At 41.3% G+C, this 16,200-nt stretch overlaps 1 protein-coding gene and 1 long non-coding RNA gene across 3 annotated transcripts in view; one reads left to right on the plus strand and one right to left on the minus strand.

Moving 5' to 3' along the window:
- LOC148149967 (uncharacterized) overlaps positions 1-3,458 on the minus strand; it is a 204,694-nt gene extending 201,236 nt beyond the window's left edge. The window contains exon 1 of the long non-coding RNA XR_015757235.1: positions 3,282-3,458. This is a non-coding gene — a long non-coding RNA (uncharacterized LOC148149967). The remainder of the gene's footprint in view (positions 1-3,281) is intronic.
- LOC122550022 (plexin domain-containing protein 2) overlaps positions 2,332-16,200 on the plus strand; it is a 431,455-nt gene continuing 417,586 nt past the window's right edge. Inside the window, exon 1 of one of the 2 annotated variants that reach the window (XM_043690425.2) lies at positions 2,332-2,455. In XM_043690425.2, the coding sequence (XP_043546360.1) occupies positions 2,341-2,455 (115 nt within the window). In that variant the 5' untranslated portion in view covers positions 2,332-2,340. The remainder of the gene's footprint in view (positions 2,456-16,200) is intronic. The other variant, XM_087987374.1, reaches the window with a different exon arrangement.

The following is a 16,200-nucleotide window of genomic DNA, read 5'->3' on the forward strand; positions in this document are numbered from 1 at the left end:
TGCCTCATTAAAAATAGTTTTTTTATGGCTTTATCTACTTTCGCTTTCAGAAACAATGTTAATCATAAAAATTGAGTGAATGCATGAACAAACATTTCAACTTAAAAATGAGACACTTCAATAAAATTCAATTTGTATCCATACAAGATGTTTCATTCTTAGTACCTGAATGCAACTGTAATACTCTTAATATTTACAGTTTATATTCTACAAAAGGCATACAGGTCAAGGCAAATAATTGCAAATTGTAAATTACTGAAATTGCAATAGAATTTAACTTCTTTCTATTCAGCATGCTTCACTCTTGAGGTGCTTCAGTACAATTTCAAAATGCTTGTTATATGTAATCTATATTTCTTGTTCCTCTCTTTAATTATTTTATTCAAACTATTCCATCATGCTATGGTACAAAGATGTTGCAGGTGAAAAACAACCCAGACTGTCTGGTACCGAGGGAGTAGGGACACTACCACTGTGCTGCAAGAGTCCACATGTCTTATTGTTTATCTCTATTGGACAGGAGCTTTGCTAGAATGCTAAAGCCTAATGCTCAATTGTCTCTCTATTGGTCCACAGTTATCCACATTAAATTACATCTGTTATCTCTTAGCCTAGTTGCTTATTATTCTTAATCATTATCTCACTACAAATCCTGGAGAATTTTGTCTAAGTACAAAGGAAGCTGAAGAATCCAGAGGAACAGCTCTTTTTAAATGACATATTTGCAATTTTCCTGACCATGATTTTACCAAAGCATCAAGAAAATAGCAAGATTTTTCCATATATATTTTGTAGGTTGGCTTTACTGATTTGAAAAGTCGGATTACAAGTTTTGAAGTGGATGCAGTAATTGCATTGCTCCTGAATGATATTAAGACTACAAGATTTCATTTAACAGCATTGCTTCGGTATCGTCACTATCAGAGGAAGTTATGATTGTGACTTTCTTACAGCAATTAAAACTGGAGGTGACGGGGAAGCACAGCCTGGGGGAGGAAACCTTATATCTGGAACTTCAATAAATCCTATCTTATTAGATGAGGTCTTCCTCCTGAATATCTTTTGGAGCTCTACTGAAAATTAATTAATTTTCAGCCTAGATCCAATTCAAACTGGAGCAAATCAGAAAACTAACCACGTATCTGAAACATATTGCTCCAACAGGTCACACAGTGTATACTGCCACATGGCTGCAGTAGAGGGTGCTCGTCTTGAAGGTACAGCTGAAGTGCCTCGTTGTGTCGAAGTTGTTTGGAAACGAGTATGAAAACATTTTAACTTCTCATTGTTATCAGTTCTCAATCTATTAAGAACAAGTTGTATTAAGACAACATAGTTTAAATATGTAAGGTAGGAAACCAAACTCCCAAATACGTTCGTCATGACCAAAACCCGTTATGATTCGAGGCACATTACACAACTGGAAAGCAGACTGGGAGAATGCAAATTACTGAAATGTCTTAAATTGTTATTAGCGATTTCGCGGTAGGCAACCAACACAGTTCACCTGTCAGCAATGGCGTTCATGTTATTATAGACAATCTGTGTTTACCACTAGCTTGAAATCGTCAAGGGACCGAAAGTAAAAGAGGCAGATGCTGCAGTGAAGGGTGCTCTCTGCAAGTTCTGTTCTGACCCAAATACCGCTTGAGGTGGAAATAGCAGCAATGTCGTGCGCACCCTCCCGAGCTCGGAGGTTGGGCACACAAAGTGCCAGAGACGGCAAGTCGAAAATGAAGCCCTGGGACAAGTTGGAGTTTTTTTTTATTGCAAAGGCATGACGAGCGAGCAACCCAAACAGTAGCAGGAGACCGCCAGTGGCTCTCCATACAGAGGTATGAAAGGGAGTGTAACTGCCTAGGGACACACACACACACACACAAACCCAGAAACTGCTCCTTCCAGAGAGGTAAAAGCCTGCCAGTGGAGATAGGGGACAAAGCGCTTGCTGTCTGCGGATGATGGAGCCTGAGCTGCACTCTCTCTGTGGAGATTTGGGAGGAAGAACACTTCCGGCGAGAGAGGGAGGCACACACACACACACACACACGGAGAGGCAGCCTGTGCCTGCCGCGGGTCTCCGGGGGAAGCTGTACCGCAGCTCGGGCTCCAGGCTGCTGACATTTCACACCAGCCCGCCCTGGATTGACTGGCTGGTTCACTCCCTTCCGCAGCTGGGGAGCGGGCGCTTTGTTAAAGGTGTTTGTGTGTGTCTGTCTCTCTCTCTCTCTCTCGAAGTGACTGTGGAAGTGTTGTTGAAAGAGGGAGGGGGGCCGGGGGGGGTGAGGGGGTGGGACACTCGGGCTTGGACTCGGCAAATGTAAACTTGTGGCGATCATCATGGCGGGTGTGAGGAAAGCCGGCTGCCTGAATGCTGCCCTGTGCTTCTTTGTAACCCTGGGAAACCTGGTGCACCTCAGCCTCGGGCGAAGCGGCCAGACTCTGGATGCTACTGGTAAGGAGCGCTCACTCTCTTTCAAACAAGAAACCATTTAAAACCAGAGAGAAAATACGAGAGAGAGGGGGGAAAGAAACCTCGCGGCTGCACGAACTGTCAAGTTCGAAAGTTTGCTCCTTCGTTTTTCTTGTTATTAAGTTCCTGACAATCTGCAACCAGATTGTGGTGGGGGGAGGCGAATGGAGCTTTAGGTGGAAGTTTTCCTAACGTTTGCACTTTTTATATTCAAGGCAGTAACAGTTTATATAGCGGGAGGAGGCTTGAATTGCTCTCTTTTCAAAGGCAGTCTCTGGTTGCCTTCTTTAAAATAATCTGCGCATCACTTTTTGAGGTGTTGGAGCCGGGCGGGAGGAATTTCCGAGCGAGATTCAGGAAAGTTAAATGTTAAAGCCGTCAGAGTGAGTTCAGCTCAGCGGCTGCACATTGTCTGTGTCTCTCTCTCTCTTTTCCCCTTCACACTGTGGGGGTGGTTTAGCACAGAAAGGCTGGCATAACTGCGAAGCTCTGAAGCCTGTTGTTCGAATGCGTGTTTCCAGCGTTTGCCGGGGATTTGTCAGGGACTGGGTGAGGAGAAGTCACCGCGAGGAGGCTCCAACCCACATCCCCGCTGCCTAAACCCTTCCACCTCCAGCCAGTGTGTCAGGCAGAGCTGGGCTCGACAATCTCACTTTCATTACTTTCCATTTCAAAGGTCACGCACTGTCCGATTCTTACTCCTGGCATTTATTATGCTGACACCCTCTTTCCCCCTCCCCCCCCCCCCAAATAAAAAAAATATATTTAAGACGCGCTTTGCAGAGAATATGGAAATCTGGTGGTCTACCTGCAGTTTGCTCAGGAAGGAACCGCAGGTCTAACTTGCTTGAGATTCCGAGCAGAGTTTGCAAGTGTTTCAGACAAAGTCAACGGGCCGAGTCCACTGGGAGTTTGAGGATTCGTGTGGAGTTTGTGCAGAAAGGCAGTGGGTCCTGATAGCTGGGTTGAGGTTAGGGAGGGAGCGAGGTGCACTCTTGGATTGATATTGAATGTTGATCTGCACTGAGTGCGGCAGCGGGCACTCACACTGGCGTCACTGGCAGATGGACTGGATGGTGTTGCTGTTCAGGATTTGTGTTGCATTACAGTGCTTTCTCTTTACCTGATTTGGAGATGCCGGTGTTGGACTGGGGTGTACAAAGTTAAAAATCACACAACACCAGGTTATAGTCCAACAGGTTTAATTGGAAGCACACTCGCTTTCGGAGCGACGTTCCTTCATCAGGTGGTAGTGGAAACTATCACTGTATTCTAACAGATGAAAGGCTTAACAGACAATCATTTTTTCAATGTATAATTTCAGTTACATCACACTGTAAATTTTTGCTATAAATTCTGTTAGGATTGAGCCTTCCACTACCACCTGATGAAGGACCGTGGCTGGTGTAGTAATTTTTAACTTTTTTACCTGTTATTTTTCACAGCATTTGAACTGCGGTAAAGACAGACATCTGTCCATGTGACAGCATCTTAAAGCTAGGCAGTCTCTCAGGGTACCCTGCGTTGATATCATGTATAATTTTTCAGACGCTGTCTCGCAAAACTTTCAATATAAAAGAAGGAAAGGCTTTTCGGCCCTTCGAATATCTAAACAATAAAAAAAACCCCAAAGAATTGCAGATGCTGCAAATCAGAAACAAAATCTGAGATTGCTGGAAAAAACTCAGCAGGCCTGGCAGCACCTGTTGCGAGAAAGCAGTGTTAACATTTCGGGGCCAGTGACCCTTGCTAAGAACCTAAACTATAGAGTGTTTTTTTTTGTAAATTTGCCCCTTTTTAATAAACAAAAAAAGGGTTAAAATGCTTGCCATTGTGCTGCACTTTCACACTGCCAATGCTGACAAGTTTTTGGCTTTAAGTGAAGGGTACACCTTTACATTGAGCTAATCAAACTCTGCAGGGTTTTCTTCTCTGAGAACAGCAGATCGCTGGTAATATTGGACCGTATCTGTAGGTTGAATATTTTACAAGATGTCAAGGGTGCTGCTATTGTCTGGCGTAGACAAGGTCAGAAGTCCCATCATACCAGGTTATAGTCCAATAGGTTTATTTGAAATCACAAGCTTTCTGAGGGTTGCTCACTTCACCTGGTGATGGAGCAGTGCTCCGAAAGCTTGTAATTTCAAATAAACCTGTTGGACTATAACCTGGTGTCATGTGACTTCTGACTTAATATTTTATAACACTAACAAATCAAATGCCCAAAAATAAACTCTTTTTAAAATAGTTTAGCATCTGGAAGATCTACCAGAGAAATAAATACTTTGCACCATCCCAATTGTCTCATTGAGTTGAAAATTATTTGGAGTAGAGCATTCATAATGCAGTTCTTTACTTTATTTTTTTATTCTTACGTAGGATCTGGGCGTTGTTGGCAAGGCCAGGATTTGTTGCCCATCCCTAACTGCTGTTGAGTTGACTGGCTTGCTAACTCATTTCAGAGGGCAGTTGAGAGTCCGCCACATTACTGTGGTCCATTTTTGTTATTCATTGACAAGACATGAACTTCACTGGCTAGGCCTAAGTTTATTGCAAATGAGGTGGTGGTGGTTAGATGCAGCCTTGAATTACTGCAAGTCGACCCATGTTCATAAGGGAATTCTAGAAGTTTGACCCAGCAACACTGGAGAAATGGTGATATATTTCCAAATGAGGATGGTGAGTGGCTTGGAGAGAAACTTGCCTGGATGGGTGCCGATTGAACAACACTCCAGAATCTTGACATCATCCAGCATAAAGCAGCCTCCTGGATAGACACCACATCTACAAGCACCCATTCCCTCCATTACTGATGCACAGTAGCCGTAATGTTGGCTATCGGCAAGACTAACTGCAGAAATTCACCAAAGATCCTAAGACAGTACCTTTCAAATCCACAACCACTTCCATTGAGAAGAACAAGGGCAGTAGATACATGGGAGCACTGCAAACTGCAATTTGCAGTCAAAACCTTGGATATTGTGGCTCTATCTGCAGCACATGGATTGCAGCAGATCAAGAAGGCAGCTCACCACCACCTTCTCAAGGGAACCAGGGACGGGCAATAATTGCTGGCCAAGCCAGCAGTGCCCACATTCCATGTACGAAAAAAGAACTTGCAGGTGGTGTTCCCACTGTTTGGAGTCACATATAGGCCAGAACACCGAAGGATGGCAGACATTGCTTTTCTAAAAGAAAATTAGTCAACAATAATCAATAATTATTTTGTTAACTATTTTTATTCCAAATGTTATTGAAGTTAGATTCCACAGGATGTCATGATAATCCTGAAGAAGGGCTCATGCCTGAAACGTCGATTCTCCTGCTCCTTGGATGCTGCCTGACCTGCTGCGCTTTTCCAGCAACACATTTTCAGCTCAGTAATGATATTTAGAAACATGTCTCTGGAGCATTGCCTGAGTCTCTTGATTACTTGTCTTGCCTTTGCTAATGTCTCTCCATCTTGTACAGAGTTAAAGATTGCATAACACCAGATTATAATCCATCAGGTTTATTTGTGACCACATAAACCTGTTAGACTATAATCTGGTGCTGTGAGATTTTAACTTTGTCCACCCTAGTCCAACACCGGCACCTCCACATCATCTTGTACAGAGTTAATTGCAATGGGAGGAGGATAACGGATGTTGTACACTTCAAAATTACCAGCAGTTATTATATTGTCTAAGCTGTCTATGTTTGGGTTATGCTTCAGTACTTGTGCTACTAGCTAATCTATTTGATAATAGAGTTTATAATCATAAATGCTTAAGTTAATGGCCAGAAAATAAGAACTTCCACAAATATTGTCTGGAACTGAATTGCTCCATGATGGTATTTTTAATTACAATTACAGACAGACCTTTTGATATGTAAATCACCTGAGCAGGCGATCTTGCTTGGTTGAGTGCTGAGGGGATTGAAATTATATTTCCCTAATTGCTATAAAGCAATGTGAATAGATATTTGAACCTATCTGTATTATTGGACACAAGTTCAAAGTGTGGTTTTAATAGTGGGTTTGGTAGTCTGGGTTGGTTGTAGCTCAGACTGAGTAATCACTGGCTTTGTAAAATTCTGACATGCATTAAGGTCTTGAAATGGATGTATGCTTTAGAAATAGCAGTGTGTATTGTTAGAGTTTTTAGTTCTTTGAAATGCTGTTACTGAATATTTTCCAGGTATTTGTAAACTGGATAATCAGTTGGAAATATTCGGAAAGCTTTTTTAACAAATTAAAATGACCAAGACAGATGTCTGACAGCATTTGGGCTCCAGATCCTGCTGCACCCACTTGCTCAGCAGCTAATCTGAAATGTTTGCAACCTCCCTTGAGGAGCTTGTCAGATCTGGAAGGAGGATAATCATTTAGGTTAGAATGTCAATGGTTTGTTCGCTGATTTTTGAGACACAAAAATTGCATGTGCTGTGAATTGAAAAATATTTATTTCAAATAATAAAGCATTTAATTATGGGATAGGAACATAGATCATCATCTTAGTTGCACTTTGGATTAATCTTAGTGTAGTCCACAACAACTAGTTGAAGAATTATCATTTTGATTTAAAAAAAAATCTGAAATCAGGTGGTAACCATGATTCCTCACTTGCTGAGTTGTCTCATTCAACAGTACTGACTGTATGTAGATGTGAGAAAGTTCATTAGAAGGAGAAAAGGAAAGTTTAAGTGCTTGATCCAAATCATCCTTTTGTATCTTATAGTATTAACAATGGACCAGGACGTTGAAGTTTGCCTAAACTTAATTTTAAAGAATTTAAAAAGGAAATTAACTATGAAATGACAACCGCAAGTGTAAATAAACAACCAGGCAATATAGAGAAATGGCAAAATTGTCTCCTTGCTATCTGCATAACCATAATAGTATGCGATGCAAAGATGTTGGATAATAACAATTTTCATGAGAGAGGTAGCACAATTATTCAATCAACTTACTTCAAAAGACTCAAAGCGTGCTTCATGAGTTTGATATCTTAATTAGAACAATTTACATTCTTATTCCTGCATTCTGTTGTTTTTAATGTAGAAAAATCCCAAGATGTTTGAAGTATCATCAAATTATATTACTCCTTTAAAATGAGTGCTGCTATTTTGTAACATTGCTTTCTATTTTGTTTAATGTGGTGAAACAGAATTGTAGGTATCTTGTTGCAGTAAAACAAGCTATCACATTTTGATTTCCTTGGTTGTGATGTATAGTTGGCTAGACATGTGAAATAGTGAATTTTAGTAGCTTAAAGAGGCAGGAGAGACATCAATTCAGTTGGGATAAGCAATATGTAAAAATATAATTAATTTGATTACTGCAACCTTGGGAGGAGATTGGGAAATATGTATTTTAAAAATTGGGTTTATGGGTCATAACAGCTGTAATGTTTTGTCTTGAGCAGAATAGTGGATCAGTGCTCACTTTTAAAACAAAAGCAAATTATTGAAGATGCTGGAGATCTGAAATAAAATCAAAGTGCTGGAGAACTCAGCAAGTTTGGAGAAAGAAGCAAATTTAATATTTGAGTCTAATATGATTTCAAGACTTTCCATCTTTATACTGAACTTAACATTAAATTTCTTTCCCTTTCCACAGATATTTCATACTTACTGAGTTTCTCCAGCACTTTGTTTTTTATTTCAGATCTCCAGCATCTGCAATAACATGCCTTTTATATTGATAGTGGGCTGATCCAGCTTGATTAACATAATCTGTCCCTATTAGCAGCAAAGAATTGTTGACCCTATTGGCACCAGGTACTCAATAGTTTCCCAGTATAATTGTGGTGAATCCACTGTGTAACATGACAAAGACCATAAAATTCTTGGCTACTATAAAATGTACTCTTTTACTTTAAATGGTTGTATTCATCTGATTGCTACATAATCCATTTGCATATTCAGTTGTCTTTTCTTGCCATGTTTGATGCTTTGTAGTTGCCCAGGATAGGGAGACTGGGATAAAGACATTTGTGTGGTTTCTTCCTGTATGAATGGAGACTGTGGGCTTAGGTCAGTGCTCTCCATGACGTCACTGGAACAACACTGCATGATATGACTGCAGGTGGTGGGGAAGCTCTTCACAAGATGTTTCTTCCCAGGCTTCATCTACCCAGAATGCTTAAAGAATAATACACAGTAGCCACTGGACATTGACAAGAGACACGTATTTGCTCACAACGGAGTAACATTAGGATTATGTAGAAATTCAGCTGAAGACCCTTTAATGAGAGAATTGGAAGCTTCAGCCAATTGATTTAAATACCTGTGGGAAACATGGGGAACACTGCAACAGTTGAACTGTGGCATTTGTCAGAGCAATAGACTATTACCCATTTTATCTAGAAGTTGAAGAGCGCATGTAAAGCTTAGTGCAGAAGTGTAATGTGTAGTGTTAATGAATATATCACAGCTCAAGTTTGTATGTGTTAGAATGTTTGCATAAGCTCCAACTGTGGCAATGATCCTCTGTGATTTTCAATTCAAAAGGGTGTTAGGAATTGTTTATTAAGCATGGTCGTCAGCCTGTCAAATCATTTTCCATTTCTTTCATCCCCTGCAAAATGTCAAAAGCATTTTTGATCACATAATTTTGGTATCTTGATTTCAAACCGATTAAATATTTTTGGATGATTGACAGTTAAATGAATCTGTATTTGGAATTGGAAGAAGTAGTTTTTCAAACAGTGATTTAGGCAAGGAGCCAGAATGCAATAGGTAATATGGGTGTAATATGGGTGTGCAAAATCCTTTTGGAAAGCTTCTCTCCTCATTGGCTTGTTTAAAAACAGGCAGTATTTGTTATTCTGATAACTGATGTATTCAAACACTAGCCATGCCAGGGTCTGGGCCAGATTTTAGTTCATTCCAAACCTACACATTTACAGAGTTGAAATTAAGTCCAGCTAACCAATATGCGAATGAAAGATTGTATGGCTTTTCCAAAAAGTTGTTTTTTCAATGGTGAATAACAATAATCTAATAATCTCCTGAATTTTTGGGACAGTTGAATATTGGTTAAAATGATATGAAGGATTTATAAGTGTGCTACTATTTCCGTTGTGGAGACCACGTTAGCAGAGATTGATAATCAAGCTTATTCCTCTAATGACTATAATGAAATGAGTATGGCCAATTACAGTAGTTAAATTCTACAGCAGATGCGTCTGCAGGAAAATTAATCCACGGTGTGGTAGATAGTATATTGAGTGGAATCGTCTCACTGCTGCCTGCAGAGGTGTTTTGTATTTAATGACTGCTGCAGCTGACCTGCAATTTATGGGTTGGATTTTATAGTGGGGAGCATTATCTCTGACCAAAGAGGCCTGGGTTTAAGCCCGACCTCCCCCAGAGGTGTGCAATAACATCTCTGAACAGGTTGATTCAGGAGTGTTAGGGCTCTTGTGGTAAAGATTCAGGATTCACCTGCTCCAGAGGTGAGTTTTAAAAGGCTTGTCTCATCAAATTAACATGTTGGCAAGTGGGGGTGTGGCATCTTGAAGTGGACAGGAAGTCCCACCTTTGAGATCTGCCAGCCAATCTGTTTGGCTTTCACCCCTAACTGTCCAGAAATGCCAGGACTGTATGGTGGGCACTGCCTGGACTGTGTAGGCCCACAGCGATCACCAGTGGCAACCAAGCCAATGGAAACTATAAAGCCATTAGACTGAGAAGGTGGTGTTGCGGTACTACATACCTTAGGAAGCAGGGTTGGGGGCTAGGAAAAAATGGATTTTGGAGGGTGGCTGGGGGAGGGGTGACGATATTTTGAGGGGTTGCTTGCATTATGTAAAGGGCACCATGATGTTACCTCCTCTTCCTCCCATTTGTTTATTAAAAGATAAAATCAGCTTCTGCACTGCAGCCTGCCTACCATTGGCCAGTGTTTTAGATACTGTGGAGCAGGTGGAACATGAATCTGGATCTCCTGGCTCAGAGGTAGTGCAGTAACAGTGCACATATCAGAGCCCCCACTATACTGCATTTTATGGTCGTGGAGGTGGATTTAGGCCTTTAATTGCCTCCTAATTAATTAGCTAAGGGCCTCCAAAAGGCCTAAGGCTAGGCTTGGCAATCTGACATAGTTTACATCAGTAGCCAAACAGAAGGCTGGAGGAACACAGCAAACCAGGCAGCATCAGGAGGTGGCAAAGTCGACGTTTCAGTTTGACACCCTTGTGGATGAAGGGTCATGACCCAAAATGTCGACTTCTCCACCTCCTGATGCTGCCTGGTTTGCTGTGTTCCTCCAGCGTCCTGTTTGTCTACTCTGGATTCCAGCATCTGTGGCATTTTTATCTCTGACATAGTTTACAGGATCATCTGCCCAATCTCTCAGGCTGTGGTGGTGGGAGGGCATAAAAAGATTGTAAACAGTCCATGTTATTTTGTACAAAGAGGAAAATCGCTTTTGTTTTTAAACATAAGTATGCTTGATGTGTTAGTTATGCGTTGCTTCCATGTGTCTTGGGCGTGGGTCATGTTCTGCAAATTTAAATTTGACCACAAATCTGCTGGAATTGTGATCCCATACAATACATCCTTGGGTGAAGACCTGTAATCACTCATTGTAGTTCCCACATCTTGAAGGGCTCCCAAAATATTCACCAATATTACAGATAAAACGGGAAGTCGGGATAAAGGATGAATCAGCAGGTGCTGGCTGTTTGCTGGTGTGTTATGCTGGAGACCACTATTTATGTCCAAACAATGAGTGTCAGCAGGTTTTTTTGATTCTGAAAACAGCCTCATATTTCACTGTTCTTCCTCATGCATGCACTTTCTACTCGAAACAAGGAACAAAGTAATAACTGGTGATTGAAACAGTTTTTTTGTTCTAATTATTTCCCCTTTTCAGTCTGAAGTAATACTGACGACAATTTCACCACATTGACGGATGCACCAGTTAAAATCTACCAGCTCAGCAAAAACATTACATAATAAAACTGTGACCATAATTGATTGATTGATTCATCTATCAATCATTGGAACAATACCATTTAATATCATGTGTTTAGAAATTAATCCATTGAGTTTTGAGTTGCAAAACTTTGTGATGCATGGTAGCAACATTTAAAGTGTGAGTGTTTGCCAATATCTAAGTTATGAGACTGAATCTTACCAGATTTTGGCAGAGTGTCATTTTCATCAAGTTCTGTGGAGGGTTCTGCTCCCTGAGGCCTAGTGGATTTTCTCACTCCTTCGATCCATTAACTACTTGCGCCACTCCTGTGGCATTCCTTTCAGCTGATGCTAGCCCAATTCAACCACAAGCTGTAGCCAGAGAAACTGGCCGATGATGTGTTATCCTGGAGTAGACTATTATCCATGACATAGGCCCCATCTTTGAATCATGGACAAATATTGGCAGTGAAGAGCTGCCCTTCATCAAAGGAGTGGCACAGCAGCCATAAACCAACATGTCTCACAGCACATCGATGACATGGCTGAAACCTCCTTGCACATTCAACTGCAATCTTTCAGTACTAGGCCACACAACTCACCGACCTATCACATCCATTCTTACTACCCTCTCTAAGCCTATACGACTCCTACTACAGCTCCTTCCCCAGTGCCCACTGTAGCCCAGCATCTTATCCTTGTTAAAAGTGGGACCTTCATACACAGCAAAATCTTCAAATGATGCAAAACATTAACTTTTTAGTTTCAAATGTCCAGAGTGAACAGGAATCAAACAGAATCTGCATTTTTCTCCGCGAATACAAATGAACTGTGTTGTTGAGCAACAAGTATTTTACAGTCAGTGATCACAGCACTGAGCTGTCATCTGCTGGAATTGGGTCTCAATTAAATCCTGTTTAATTTGTAGCACCCGACATATATATATATATATGACGTGATGCTGCGATCACTGAACGTGTTCGTCCTCCTCCTTGGAAGACTGCTGCTGAACTCCCAGTTTGGTAGCATCCATTCCATCCTCTTGTTGCCTGCTCCAGGTTGTGCCGAGCACAGCGTGCCAGGATTATGTGGCAATCCCTGTCCAGTCTGGGCTAAAGTATCCTCACCCTTAAACAACAAAAGACTAAGCAGAACCCTCCTCTCCAACTGCCCTGTTGTCCTGGGTGAAGAATGGATTGCATTATAACTCCACTTTGCCTCATTCAGGGATTTGTATAATGGAGTCCTCAGCCATGGTCACAACAGGTGACCCTTGTCTGTGAGGAACCATCTTTGCAAGGCCTCTGGCCCCTCACATGCAGCAAGGATATGAGAATGTCAGAATCATAAAGCACAAACCTCGAAGAAACTGTAAGCTGTGGATCTCTCAGCCTGATGTGTGTATAGTTGATGGTGTCCTGTAGCTGAGGGAAGCCAGCTAAGATACAGATCTTACTGCCTTGGCTGCAGCACTGACCTTGTCACAGGGAAACAAAGTCAATGAGTGTGATCTAGTACAAATGGCATTGGTCACCGTTGTTAATGAATTGAATTGTGTGATTCCATGGTGGTTCCCCATGACTCCCTGGAAGGAGCCAGTCACATAAAGGTGCAGCTGTCACCTTGATGCCCACCAGGATAAGATGGCCCAGCCATTCCTTCGGGTAACAGTCCCACTCCAGCACCTCCGTTCTTTGACAGTGTCCAGGGATACCCTCAGTCTATCCCGACACTGTATCTCACTGATCTGGAGGAAATGACATTGAGGACGAAAGACCCTCAGCCGTTTGTGCCTCCATACCATCCTGAGGGGCTCTGCAGCTGTGAATTTTCATATTGGAGAGACTGTTTATTTTCTGCAGCAGGTTGCTGCTGGCCCTGGGCTTTGTGGTGTATTGGTTCCACCTCTGTCTCCCTGTGACTTTGACCCTCTGAGTCTGCGATTAACATAGTGCTGTGTTATGCAGCAGCTATTCCACCCTCTCTGATGGCTGCCAATGAGCATTACAAACTGTCTGTCTGGGTATGTGCTTACACTGAGCAGCAAGGTAAGCTTTTAGGCTCTGGCTGAGAGGCCAAGCTGCAAGAAGAAAAGGCAGTGATGCTGTGTGCATCTGGGTATGTATTAAGTGATTTGTGCGGTGAGACAAAGCAGGCAAGTGGACCTGAGATGCTGCCGTGTCCAGTTTGTGAGCTGACTGTCTCTCCCTGCACACACCGTGTCCTTGCAACAGCTTTTCAATCGTAATTGTTGGTGTGTTTTAAAGGCAAGCAGAAGCATGCTGTAAGTGGTTTGAAAATACTCTGTGATGATGTATTGAGATTAGCAGTGTCAAGTGTCTGTGGATGTGGTATATCTGCGACCACTGCCCATTGAAGCTCCCTTGAGCCCATTGGTGCAGAATTCCAACATGGAGGTCCAGAGGAGCAAAACGTGAGCTGGAGTGGCCAGGTTCTGATTTGCACACTAAAAAGCTTCAGTCTGTCATTTCTATTTGGTGCATGATAGAATAACAGCCTCCATATTAATGAGGTGAGACTAAGTAATAACGAAGATAATAGCAAGCAATAATCCCTGTTAATAGGCCTCTTGCTGCTCACTAGCAACAATCTCTCGTCTTGATGTCTAGACTTCTGCTGGAAAGTGTTGGATGCTTGTTGCATCCGATGGTGACTAAGCCAGTGTGAGTTCCACCCGTGATATTTATTAAGAAGTCCTGCTTTTATTCCTTCCCTTATAAAGAGAAATAAATAGGAAGTATATTCTCACACTTTGTGCAATGATGTGTATGTGTTTGATTTCATTTTTATAGTTATCCATCAAAGGCCTAGTTAGCCACCTTTTATTAAACTACCACAGCTCACAAACACCATTGATTTTAGACTAGGATGTAAATACTGTTTGTTCTGCTTTGACATGCTATGTTGCTGTTTAAAAATATCTATCACAGAACACTTACATAAGGGTTGCCTACTGATGTTTATCATTGTTTCACTTTCGCAACCATACCTTGTAATATCCTGCTTATAATATGAATGCAGCAAAATGACTATGTAATATCACCCCATCAAACACAAGTACTTTGACAATACACAATAAGTAACGTTTACAATAATGTATTTAATGCAAATATAAAGATTTTTGTCATTAAGCATAGGAGTACAGCACACAAAGGCAGCAAGGTTTTCTGCTTCTGATTTTGGCCCGAGCTAAATAGCTATTCATCCCATCTTTGTGTGTTGTTATTGTATAGCATCATACAGCTAGAATGGAGGTGGTGTGTTTTCCTTCAGAGGTGCTTGTCTGTTTGTAAGAACAGACACTGGCAAATTCTTTAGTAGCCCATGTGTCTTTCATTCCATCATAAAATTGATCCTGTGCATGAAACATCGAGGAAGAACAATATCTTGGATACCCCAGCAACCTTTTTCAAACCTTCTGGAAATGGCAGTGCTGGATTGGCAAGACAGTAATGTGATGCTATCCATCATGTTGCAGTTTATCTTGACGTGTGCTGAATGATTTCACATGTAACTGGTATCATTTTGTTTGTCTCTTAATTTTTGCTTTGTTTAAAGTTTAAAAGCTCAATTGTTGGTGAATAGGTTGACTTTCAAGATAACTGGAAATAACAAATGTACACTTTAAGGGGTTTTCTGCAGTTCATTCCCAATTATTTTGGGAGTCGCGTTCCATAATACTTCTCATATTCAGGCCAAATTGAGTGGATAAGTTGTACACCCTTCTGACCACATTTTCCTGGATTTTCTGTGAATCTTGCCAGTGTTCAAGGGTTGGTGATCTGTGTGACTTCATCCACTTTCCCATGAAAACATTTGATAACTGTTCTTGTTGATGGGCAATAGAAATAAAATGGCTAATAGCTTCAAGGATTTACTGTAACGATATGGGTTTCTAATTTGTAAGGCTTAAGGGTCTGAATGCCAGCGCAATAATCACTGGCTTATTCAGAACAGATGGGACTTCATAGGTTGATTCAGTACTATTGTTGATGTCTGGGGATGGTTCATGCTTAAGATTTGACTGCTTCTTTGAGTGTGTCTTCTTAGTTCCTGGCATCGAAGATAAAACTGGGAATTTGTTCAGTGGGAGTTGCGTTTTTGAACCCAAGGCCTCACGATTTATATTTGGTAAAAGGGGTGAATCTCAGTTCCCCTTTCTTGTACTAAAAGAACCTTACATTGGATTTTCTTTAAGAAATCTATAAAATATGTCATCAGTTAGACCAAAAGCTGCAGATTCAAACTTGTCATCCAAGATCAGAATGGAAACCTAGGTAAGGAGGTCAGCCTGCAGCTGTCTCCTCCACTCTTTGAAGTAGCCTAATTCAGATAAATTCTTGGCCTTTGCCATTCGACTATTTCCTGCTTCGGCCAGTCACACACATCATTAGGCGATCCTTTCACCCACATTATGCTGTTCGCTTGCGATTTTGTATCTTCCTCTGATTGAAACATCAACAAAAAAATTATCATGTGACAATTTCTTGGTGAGAGATAGCAAAAGATGGTGAGTTGAGTTGGTGCTGAAAATGGCTCAGTTTGTTGTTGAAGTTGAGAAGTCTCTTGAACTCAACTAAAACCTTCAGCTCCAAACCCAGTTCACTTACTATGGGTTGTAGATGTGAAAGATGAAAGTAGAAACAATGAGATATTGGGATGGTAAATGCAATTTTGATACCTTGCTACAAGTTTAAAAATAAATTATAGTACTCCATCTTCTGCTGGCCTTATTGACACAGCGCACATTTATTGCTTAAGGCCCAGTGATAAACGTTGCAGCAGTAGCAGTAATCAAT

This window comes from Chiloscyllium plagiosum, unplaced genomic scaffold (assembly GCF_037043375.1).
Source record: "Chiloscyllium plagiosum isolate Xiang-an unplaced genomic scaffold, Cpla_swu_hap1 HiC_scaffold_5, whole genome shotgun sequence".
Taxonomy (NCBI): Eukaryota; Metazoa; Chordata; class Chondrichthyes; order Orectolobiformes; family Hemiscylliidae; genus Chiloscyllium; species Chiloscyllium plagiosum.